General features: G+C 36.1%; 1 protein-coding gene across 1 annotated transcript; it reads right to left on the bottom strand.

Moving 5' to 3' along the window:
* Positions 1-6,581: 6,581 nt before the first annotated feature.
* Positions 6,582-8,516, bottom strand: LOC110616870 (rust resistance kinase Lr10). Its single transcript, XM_021759378.2, has 2 exons — positions 8,149-8,516; positions 6,582-7,967 (listed from the first exon to the last, which is right to left on the bottom strand). Exons 1-2 carry the CDS (start codon positions 8,264-8,266, stop codon positions 6,676-6,678), a joined length of 1,410 nt encoding a protein of 469 aa, XP_021615070.1. The 5' UTR covers positions 8,267-8,516; the 3' UTR covers positions 6,582-6,675.
* Between the last annotated feature and the right edge of the window lie 3,498 nt (positions 8,517-12,014).

The raw sequence follows: 12,014 nt of genomic DNA, 5'->3' as shown, positions 1-12,014 counted from the left end.
TTAATGTTTTAAGCCTAAAGAAAATGAGTTTTTGAAAGAAAAGAACCAAGGGAGAAAAGCCAGGTTCGGCCGCCGAACATGCATGGCTTTTGGAATCACGTTAGGCCGCCGAAGGTGGTCTGGCCAGCCACCTATAAAAGGCCCTAGGTCGGTGAATGGATAAGATTTTATTTCCATTTGCACGAGCTGAGGTGAGACCATGATCTTCCTTGGGTGAGTTTTCATATTTTCTCAAATCTTTCAAAGTTTTGATGAGATTTTGTGTTATTTTGAAGTTTTTGAGCAAAAGACCAAGGTTTTGAAGTTTGGAGACTTTGAGAGAAGATTCCTCCATATCTCCACGTTAGGATCACCTATCCTCAAGATCTTCAAGAGGTAAGTGTGGATTCCTAACATCTTTTATGTGTTTTGAAGGTTTTATGGAGTTTTATGGGTAGATATGCATGTGTAGGTTTGGAGGTAGTTTTGAGGGTTTTTGGTGATGATATGTGTAAGTGATGTGTTTATATGTTTGATAGGGGTTTTAGGTTAGTTGTAGACCCCTTTTATGCATGTTATATGGTATGTGCTAGTTGGGAGTAGTTGGTTACATGTTGAGCATGTTTTGGGGAGTTTTGCATGAAGCAGAGCAGGGTTCTGCCCTACGAGCAAAACCAGGTTCGGCCGCCGAAGGAAGGTTTGGCCGCCGAACATGCTGAGGAGGTGGTTTCGGCTGCCTAAACTCACCCCCGAAGGATTGGACTTTCGTCTCTGGAGGGGGGTTTCGGCCGCCGAAAGTGCCGCCGAAGGTTGGAACTTTCGTCTCTGGAGGGGACTTTCGGTTGCCGAAGGTGCCGCCGAAAGAACCCTAGTTTCATCTCTGGAGGGGAATTTCGGCCGCCGAAAGTGCCCTGTCCAGTCTTCTTTTGCATGTTTTATGTGATTGTTTTAGGATGTTTTAGAGGGCTTTTGGGGAGTTTTATAGAGTTATTCTTGAGCTAGTTTGATCCCTCAATTGAGTCCATCTGTGTAGGAACGAACCAGAGGAACCCCAGAGATCAGCAGTGAGCACTGTTTCTGAGTCTGCAGAGTCAGTACAGAGTCAGTACAGAGTCAGCCAGAGGTGAGTGGAACTAAACTTAATCTTTTAAATTGAGAAATTAAATGTTTTTATCATGTTACATGCATCATGATTATGCCACAGGATGATTGCATTAGATTTCACGAATATGTTGCATTGCATTCTTTGTTGTTGATGTGGGTGAATGCTGGATGACCCAATTAGTCCCTGAGGAAAGACCAGGACCCCATTCTACGGCCTGGCACGGAAATGAAAGACCAGGACCCCATTCTACGGCCTGGCACGGTTATGGGACTCGAAGACCAGGTGCCTAGATGAGGCCCTGGGGCAATGGTAAGTAATGTATGTTATGACAGGAAGACCAGGACCCCATGCTACGGCCTGGCACGGAATGATACTGGGACTATTTGGTGATAAGTTCACCCAACCCTTGATGTGAATTGTCTGAGATATGATGCATTCCATGAGATCATGTTTTAATAACATGTTTTTATTATTCTGCTCACTGGGCTAGTATAGCTCATCCCTCTCCCTTAACCCCAGTCTTGCAGGATCAGAGTCCAGAGGGAGTCCAGCAGGGTACGGCATAAGAGAAGAGTTATGTAATAGTTAGTGTGGACATGTAATTTATAAAGAGATAGCTTTGTATTGTATAGTGTATAGAATTGTGCTTGACCCATATGTTGTAAATCCCTTTTGTATACATGGTCTGTTTATGTATATATATGTCTTTATGTGTATGAAAAACCAGGCTTAACATTATGAGTTTAACCCATCTAGAGCATTGATGAGAGCTCTAGTAAGGGGTGTTTCAGTTCACAGTTAGTGCATGCACAAGTTAAGCCTTGGTACAGAGAAAAGTTTAAGTTTTTACAGAAAATGTATGATCATGTATGGGATTTTACAGGTACACAGACAGTATAGCAGGCTTGCTACGGGTCCCGGCGGCCTTAAGCCGATCTGGATCCTAGCGCCGGTAGCGGTCCGGTATCCGGGCTATTACAGATTGGTATCAGAGCCCTAGGTTCATAAGGTCGGACCTATAAAGAGTGTCGGGCTCATAGAGGTTAGTAGGTCAAGCACAATAGGGAATCATGTCCACTAGGATAGGATGAGGAGTCCTGTCTATATGATGATGTGAAATGCCATGATTTATGCATGTGCATTATTGATGTGTAATGTATGCTCACATACTATGCTGATGTGCTATGTTATGTGTTGTTTCCCAGAGTTAAGATGAGAGGAACTCGTCGATCGGCAAGATTGACTGGAGTCCCACCAGTAAGTGAAGGTTCAGATGCTCATCTTCCTGCATTGCCAAGGGCTAGATCTCACAGGCCAAGCAGGGAGGGTACGTCAAGAGACCCTAGAAGGCCGCCGGAAATCGATTCCCCTCTGTAACGGCCCGAACTGCTACCGGCGCTAGGATCCAGATCGGCTTAAGGCCGCCGGGACCCGTAGCAAGCCTGACATACATCCTATTACCTGGTCAAAATCCCATACATGATCCGACATATAAAAAAAAAAACTGTAAACATCTGACGAACCCAAACCTGACCTGTGCATGCATCAAGACCATAAACATAAAAACCTCCACTAGAGTCCTCATCAAATACTCTAGCGTGGCAAACATCACATGCCTCAAGTTTGGTCCATACAGAAAACATCATAAAACATAACTTACAACATGTACTAAAAGGGATTAACCAGACCTCAGGGCCAAGCACAATACTAATCCATAAACACATCTCTATCTTACATTACATACTATCAATTACCTTACATGTCCACACTAAAACACTAATCTATTACATAACCATGACCTTTACCCTTGACGTCTTCCTGGACTACCTCTGACCTGCAAAACTGGAGTTAAGGGAGAGGGATGAGCTAAAAAGCCCAGTGAGTAGAAACAAAGAAAACAGTTCATTAATTACATGCTTTCATAAAATGCGTCACAGCATAAACATTTCACATAACGGATTGGACATGACTTCAAGACTCCCTCTGTCAGTGCCCGGCCCCCACCTAGGAAGCTCACACAGGACTTTCAATCACATAATATGGTGCCCGATCCTAAATGGGCTCGCACAGGACTTATCCATCATAGTGCCAGGCCCCCCGAAAGGAGCTCACACAAGACTTTCAATCATGACAGACATATGGGCTATTGAAGTCGCCTTGGTCCATCCACATCAACAGTAAATAATGCAATGCGTCATATTCGTGAAACTAGTGCAATCAACCTATTACATATAATCATGATGCATGAACATGCTTTAGGCATTTGATTTCTTAAAATAAAAGATTAAGTTTAGTTCTACTCACCTCTGGCAGAAGCTGGACTGACTCTGCAATAGCTAACACTGATGGCCTCCTCGGTCCCTCGGGTCCGATCCTACACAGGTGGACTCGAATGAGGTGCCAAACACACTCTAAACAACTCATAAACAACTCCTCAAAAACCCCATAAAAGACTATCAGAACATGAATAGAAAATATGCAAAGAAAGGCTGGACAGGGCACTTTCGGCGGCAGGTTCTGCGGCCGAAAGTCCCTCTAGAGACGAAACTCATGCATGTTCGGCAACACCTTCGGCGGCCGAAAGTCCCCTCCAGAGACGAAAGTCCACTTTCGGAGGCAGGGTTCGGCAGCCGAAAGCTTGTTTCAACAGGCAAGTTCGGCGGCCGAAAGTCCTTTCGGCGGCCAAACCTGGGTTCATCCAGAACTCAGCCTCATGCATAAACAAGCCTCCAACACCTTCCAAACACTCAAAACATGCTTCCTACCTCTTAGAAACATGCATAAACCTTTAACCATGCACAAAGGAGCTTAAAACAAGCTTAAACTCCAACAAAGAACATCATAGCAATAACAAATAGCTTATGACTCATATAAGCCAAAACCATTAAAACAACCCAAAATCTCTCATGCTCTCTCCCAATCATGCATACACTCTCCCACATGCATATAGGGGCATAAACTAGCTTAAACTCCAACACAAACATCACATGAGCACACATTGGGCATAAAACCCACATAAACCCTAACATGCATATCTACCCATACCTAAGCATCAAAACTCCTTAAAACTTACTTAAAACCTTACTAAACATAAAAGAAAGCAAGGATCTACACTTACCTCTTGAAGATCGAGGGCTGGTGCGATCCCTAACTCGGAGATAGGAGAAATCAAACTCCTTGGGACTGCAAGCTCCAAAAACTTCTATTCAAGCTTTAAAACTTCAAAACCCAAAAGGAAACTTATAAAAACCTTGAAAGTTTGAAGAAAGAACGTGAAATCAACCAAAGGAGGACATAAACTCACCTTAGCCCGAGAATGGGGAGAAAACTCGCCCATTTCCGGTCTGAGGGCCTTTTATAGGTGGCCTGGCCAACCATCTTCGGCGGCCAAAGCTGCACCCGTAACTCCCCCATGTTCGGCGGCCGAACTTGAGGTTCGGCGGCTGAACCTGGTTTGTTCCATCAAAACTTTTGGAAGGCAAAAGCACTCCCAAAACCATCCCATGTTCGGCGGCCGAACTTCACTTTAGGTGGCCGAACCTGGCAAATGCCCCCTTGGTATTTTCTTTTAAAAACTCAAATCCTTTTTATTTAAAACCATGAAATCAAGTGAAAACATTTTAGAAACACATTTTACCCCTCTAGAAGACTCTAACATCCTCAGAAATTCCAGATTCCAACGGGGATTCCGCCGAAAAGTAGGGATTTCGATGTCGGTATCTAGCCGGGTATTGCATTAAGGATCGCTAAATGACTCATGGGATCTTTTGTTTTGTCATATTTATCCAAGCATGGCATCTTGAACTTGGTGGGAAAAATTTCTATTAAGATCTCTTCTGATAAGGGCGAGACATTGTCCAGGCCGTAGTCCTCCTCCTGCTCCTTTTGGTACCTCTAAACAGCTCGTACCAACTTCCAATTGACGTCTTTCGGAGCATCGTCTAGTGACCCTTCTTTTTTGAACTTGGCCTTCCTTTTGGACCGTGTTTGGACTGTCTCTGTCCGGATCCTTGGAGTATCTACAAAGGCTTCCTCCTTTCCTCTAAAAACTATGAATGATACCTCCTCTCTAGCTTTATATTGCTCGAGAATATCTTATAATCTTTTGATGTATTTGAGTATTTGCTCATTGTTCAGATTGTTGATATTTATTTCGTTTACCATAGGAGGTGCGTTTTATCCACTGTTAAGAGTGAAAGAAATGATAGCGCCCTCATTGATAGCCATCTTACTAGCAGCTCTTGAATTGCTTGCCATTTTGAGAGAGAAAAGTAAGATTTTTTTTTAAGAGAAATGGATAAGAGACTAGTGTTAATCCAAATGAATATAGAGAATTCAATGGATTTTTCGATAATAGAACCAAATAATGTGATCGAAATAGAACTGTACTGTAATTGATTAATTTTGCAAGAAAGAGAAAGTGAGATGGTTGACGCCTACGGCAGCCACTCTGACGCTCAAATCAGTAAACTGAAAAATAGAGCGAGTATAAAGAATTACTTTAGAACTCAAGGGTAGCTATCTTAGAATTTTGTCCTTTTGTCTATGTGATCATTAGCTTTTATACTATAAGATGATGGAGCTAATTATTGTATTTTTTGGGAATTCCGCTGATGCTGGCTAATTGATAAAGGATTTCGTAATTACAAACGTAATGGGAATCTGCTGGATTGTATTTGCTAATGGTAACTTTATGTGAACACTCAACCTCCTTATAAGTGGGCGAGTTTTTAATAAAGGATCGAGTGCTACAGTGTCCGGATCTTTCTTTCCATGGGTGGAACCGCATATTGGTTTATTAGATTCTTGCCATGTGATATTATCTTAAGATAACAGCTCATAACTTACTTTAGGCAATTATTATGTAATATCAATTATAAAAAAAATATTTTATTTAATAATAATATTATTATTATATTAAGTTACCATTTATTTTACTCTTATAGGAAAAAAAAAATAAATTGATCTTATTTAATCCTTACATAAAAGAATGGGGACTTTAATTACACTTATTTTCAAAAAAATTTAGTATAAATTAGGATTAACATTCGTCAATCAAACTAACAATTTTAAATATTTTAAAATTATTAGTTGAATCAAGGATAAACTAAAAAAAAAAAACTAATTGGAGCCGAAGAATTTGATAAGTTATCATTTAAAATTAAATTCACAGAAAAAAATACAATATATATGTATGTATTATTAATTTATTAATTAAATATTAATAGAAATTTATTTATAGTCATTTTTTGGTTGAATTATTTGTAATCATTTTTTTAATCATAAGAAATCTAAACGTTTTTATTAACAAAATAAAATTAGAAATTAAATATTATTAATAAAATTATAAAATAAATACAATGTTATTATAAAACTATAATTAATATTTTAAATATACAAAATCAACTATTTTGTTGACTTTGATTAATTAAATGAAAATTAAAAGATTTATAATCTTTTAAGTATGTTATGGAGAGAGGTTGTACTTATATTAAGTATTTTAGTTATGTCTAGTACTTACCAATAATAAAAAAAGCCAGATAAAAAAATAATTAAAAAAAAAAAAAAAAAGAAAGGAAGAAGAAGAAGCTCTAACAAGTAGCTAACTCAATTTCCGTTCCACCCTTAGGAACCAGATAAGGTGGCTCAGAAATATATCTTCTTGAAGTAGAGCTTGAATCTTCATCAGTTCCCAAGAGCAATCCAATATTGTTGGGTCGAAAAGATTCCAAATCCTCAAATGGGTTTGGAGGTTGCTGCATTATTTTCATGCTTCCCTCAAGAATCTTCACCACATCGCTCATTACAGGTCTCGCATCAGGTGAATGATGAATACATTGCAAAGCCACAGTAGCCATTCTCTCTGCTTTCTCTCTATGCTTCTGTTCAATCCCACAAAGAGACAACATCATTTCAAGTTCATTATTTCTGTACATATCCCATGTCCATCTTGGAAGCCATTGACGAGACTCACTCAAATTGGCATCAAAATGTCTTCTCCTTCCAACAATTTCGAACATCATAATTCCAAAACTGTAAACATCGCACTTGTGGGTCACCGGATGGTTCCTACGCCAGACCTCCGGGGCTGAGTATCCAAGCGTTCCTCTACCACCACTTAAAGTTACCTTACTACTCTCTCTATTGCATAACTTGGCCAGCCCAAAATCTGCGACCTTGGGATTCAAAGAATGATCAAGAAGTATGTTTTCAGGTTTTATATCGTAGTGAATAATCCTTTGTTCGCATTCTTCATGCAAGTAGGCTATGGCTTTCGCAGTTCCTATTGCAATCTCATACAGCTTCTGCCACTCAATCTCTCGCATTTCGTCGAATAGCACCTTGTTAAGAGATCCATTCTCCATGTACTCATAAACAAGAGCCATCATAGAAGGATCAAAGCAGAAGCCGTACAGTCTAACCAAATTGACATGATAAGTTCTTCCTATGGTGGATATTTCTGCCATGAACTGCTCTTCCATTTTCTTATTTCCGGAATGGTTGGTGAGAACTTTGACAGCCACAGGGACTTCATTTGGAAACATTCCTTTAAAGACTACTCCATAAGCCCCTGAACCCAATACTGTAGAACAATTATTGGTGAATTCTTCAATCTGCTCAGGTGAAAACCTGATGGGCTTCTCCCTTGCAATATTACTGAGGAATCTCTCCATTGTTGGAAAGTGAACCTGTGAATCTCTAACCACTGGGAATTGATCAGGCTCCTCTACTGTTACTGCCACATGATCAGTTGAAACTTTGTCTAATTTCTCACTTGTAGAAATTCGGGCATATTCAGGAATTGCACTTCCTGCTTTCTTCAGGCAGTCAATAAGGGCATAAACTATAGCTACAATTGCTACAGTTATCACCACACTCATAACTGTATATATATATATAGATAGATATAGGTAAACAAATTTTAGTGAATAAGATTACCAGACTTGATAGTAATTACATAGAAAGCAAAAATAATCAAATAAATAATTAGATATTACTGAAATAATCACATCAGATTGATTAGCATGTTCAAGAATCTATGACAACAATTAGTGACCACTTACCAATGGATCCCGCTAATGCCCATCTCATGGTGGAATCAGCCTGATCAGAGAATTTGGTAAACACACTCTCTGCATCTTCTTGAGATTTATCAAAGTCACTTTGGAATGAATAGCTCATGATTTTGTGGTTGCAGATCTGGTTAACCCAGGAAGCTCAATGATTGTGAATTATAAAGAACACAGAAGAATCAGATTTTTCCTTTTTTTTTTTTAAATGTTTTCTCCAGTGATGACTTGGTCTGCAGAGACTGCCAGATAACGCGTAATTTTTTTTTTTTGAAAATGAGAATTGAAAATTGGGATTAGAAAATTGTATTTCTTCTACGCGGAAAGTTCCGAATTCATAGAAAATCATAGCTTGTTGGGTTGACGGACTTGCGTCTATTAATTTCGCTTCCATATGAACCACAATAAATTCTTACAAGCACATATCCTTGGCTAAAAAAACAAATAAAACCAAAGAAGGAAATGAAAAGGAAATTTTAATAGTCATATCCGGCCCATGCAAATTAACTGCCTAGAGTAGTCAGGATGTGCTAGCACCTTATTGGCCCCTCTGTATGATATCAAGCACAAAGGTTGCCACGTGTTACTTGCTAATTGGCTAAGCACTATTAGCTATTGGCGACCGGTCATCGATGACGAGGTTTGGAGGGTCTGGTTACACCTCCAGAACAGAAGCAGATCAACAGCATGTTTTAGGCGCTTCCACGATGGGGGTGTAAACAAATCTGACTAACTCGAAATCTTAATTAATTGTAGGAAAACTCTAAATATGTTTATCACAATCTGTATTAATATTTATTTATTTTTTTAAAATTTTAAATTTTTAATATAATTCACGGAATGATTGTTCATGTTTTTAAAATTAAACATTTAAATATTCTAAATTAGAAGTTTATCCATTTATTTTTTTATTAAAAAAATATAAATATTTTTATTAGCCTTTAAATGTATTTGAATTCTTAAATTTTAGCATAATTAATAGATTGGCTCATGTATTTATAAAAGCATTTACTTAAATTTTTTTTATAATCAATCCATTCTCATTTATTATAATTTAAATATTTTGATCATTCATTTTTTATTTAAAAAAATACTTAAATCCCATTAACTTTTATCTATAATAATTTTTAATATTTTTTATTCTTCAATTTTTATCATTAAAATATCTAAATACTTATAATTTGAAAATTTTTAAAACATATTTATAATTTTAGTTATTTTGAAGTGGTATCAAGTAACCTTTTAAGTAGATTCTAAATTTTTATAAAAAGTATTTTAGACCGATTAAATATAGAGTAATTTAAAATTTTAATTTTAAAAATATAAAAACTGATTCGTCAATTACGCTTAGTTTATATAATATAAAATTATCGTATTTAAGTGTTCAAGATGATATTTTAAATATTTGAAATATTTATTTTTCTTTTGATCGATTAACTAACGGAACTCTGAACAGGTTAATTATATAAGGATTTAAATGTTCAGTTTTAAAAATACAGAAATTAATTTATTAATTATATTAAAATTTAAAAATTAAAACTGTAAATAAAATTAATTTGAAAGCAATAATTTTATAATTAATAAATACTGCATGTAACTCCAAAATCTTTGTTATTAATTAATAAAGATTTCGAGTTAGTTAGATGTAGTTTTTATTTATAGTTTTTAGAGTTTCGAAAATAAATAATTTTTTTTTTAAATGGAGATTACGGATCGGAGGAATAGAACTTAAAACTTTTTAAATTTACTCAGATACATTTATCACCAGGTTAAATCTGAGTTCAATAAATTAAATATTAATAAATATTCTTAAATGTTAATAAATATTCATACATATATATCAAAATCTTTATTCTAAAAAAAATCACTATTTTATTTTTATAATTTAGAAAACTTAACTAAAAGTCCATTTATTAATTTTTAATACTCATTAGTTTTTCATACACCTTTTATTATATAGATTAATGTTACTAAAACTTAATAGGAGGAAGCTTTTAGTTAAAATTATCAGGGACCACTTTAGTGTATTTTTTAAAACATGTGGACTAATTTTCTCAGTGAAAGCCTTAGTCGAAACTAATTTAAAGTAAAACTCATATAATTCAGCTATGGGAGGATTGTCTATCAATGAAGATCAAACACATTTGAATAATATTCACAACAACTCAATAATCTAAACAATGAGAATATTTAAGAATGAAAATACTTTCATTAACACCATAAATATGAAAATAAAGATACAATGGAGTCGATGACACTTGAAATATAAAAGCAACCTGTGTGCTATAGCTTTTTAAATATAAGACTAAGATATTATAAGTGACAAACTTGTAATAAATCAAAGTTTTAAGTGGAACTTAGCAAAGAATATAATCTCACAATGAGTAAAATGGCCTAAACCTTATAAGACCTTATTCAATGGAGTTTTTCTCTCAATTTTTTTGTTTTGAAAATCTAATCTACTAGAAGAAGAAGATATTATAAATGGTTCTACCAACACATAGTGCAAACTATTGGTCCATGCTTTGGTATGACAATTAAAAGTTACATACCAAATAAGTTTAAATAACTAAGTATAAAAAAAATTAGTTCATTCCAGCAAATAGTGTCGACCTCTGAAAAGTGGGTTGGCCAAACATGGAACGAATGCTTTTTCCAAATCTGCCATAAAAGTGGTCTATAGCATTCATCTTCAAACTCTTGTATCTTGGACAATAGGTGCATACTAGATGGTTGGTAAGGACCTCTAAGACTGCCAAAGATGTATCCAAGTCACCTCCACCTTAGTTGCCATCTCAGGTAAGACGCCAGATCAGTTCCTACTCGGTATGCCACATGGCTTGTCAACATAATACTCTCCTAAATGAGTTCCAACATGTTCAACAAATTCTGGACTTTCTAGACCTTCTTGGACTTGTATGTTCATCATTATGAAATAACTCTTTATAGCTTAGAACTCCTTTTATCGAATGCCCATCATCATGTTTTGCTATGCTTTGACTCTAGATCTTGTGATGGCTCCTTTGAATGTTGCAATTGTTTACTCAAGCAGAATTTTGTAGGGGTTGAACCCTAGCAGAATCCTTGTCAAATCTTCCTAAATAATATGATTTTTGAATTGCTTTGATCAGGATCCCTTTTTAATTTGTTTCCTTTGAGAAGAGATTTCTTAATTCATGGAAAATATCATGTTGCGCTTAAGGAGAGGAAATTGTGTGATATGTGATTCTTTCTTTTAAATCTTCAAGTCAATTCTCGCTCTTTATCAAGATCTGACACAGGTTGTTGGTTTGCTCAAATCTCTATTCCAATCTTTAAATAGATTATTATCAGTTCAGCTCGAGAACCTGGGCAAATTCTGTTTCCGTGAAGCAGGATCAGTTGGCATATTTGTCCAAATCATTGGTCAAGTCATGTTTAGCAACTTTCTCCATTATTTTTATCAAATCTGCCACTCTTATACTTTTCGAGCATCAAAAAGCATAAAATTAATCAGAAAGATATTCAAATTAGTACTAAGAATAGAGCAATATGTGTGCTAAAATTGTGTTTTATCAGTGTACGGGTCTTCCTATTTCCGAGTGGGACCGTATATCGATTTATTAGACGCTTGTCATGTAGTCATATTTTGTGGTGATAGCTCAAGACCTATTTTGGGCGATTATTGTATTACATCATTCAGAATCAATATGTGATAAAAAACTTTGAACACACTTACAACGAATGAGGTTTGGATAATTTTCAAAAATTATTTTATGCTACCACTATTCAATCATGTGAGTAGAAATGAGAATTATAAAATGATAAAAATCAGGTTGGAAAACAACATAAGAAAAATGTTGATAAGTTACTAAATAAGG

The sequence above is a fragment of the Manihot esculenta genome, chromosome 6 (genome assembly GCF_001659605.2).
Source record: "Manihot esculenta cultivar AM560-2 chromosome 6, M.esculenta_v8, whole genome shotgun sequence".
Taxonomy (NCBI): domain Eukaryota; kingdom Viridiplantae; phylum Streptophyta; class Magnoliopsida; order Malpighiales; family Euphorbiaceae; genus Manihot; species Manihot esculenta.
Note: the sequence above shows the minus strand (reverse complement) of the source record. Positions and strands in the feature narration are given on the sequence as shown.

Coding starts and splice junctions, on each gene's coding strand:
- LOC110616870 (XM_021759378.2), bottom strand. CDS start 8,266: ATGAGCTATTCATTCCAAAGTGACTTTGATAAATCTCAAGAAGATGCA. Junction 7,968..8,148: donor GGCATTAGCGGGATCCATTG/GTAAGTGGTCAC, acceptor ATATATATACAG/TTATGAGTGTGGTGATAACT.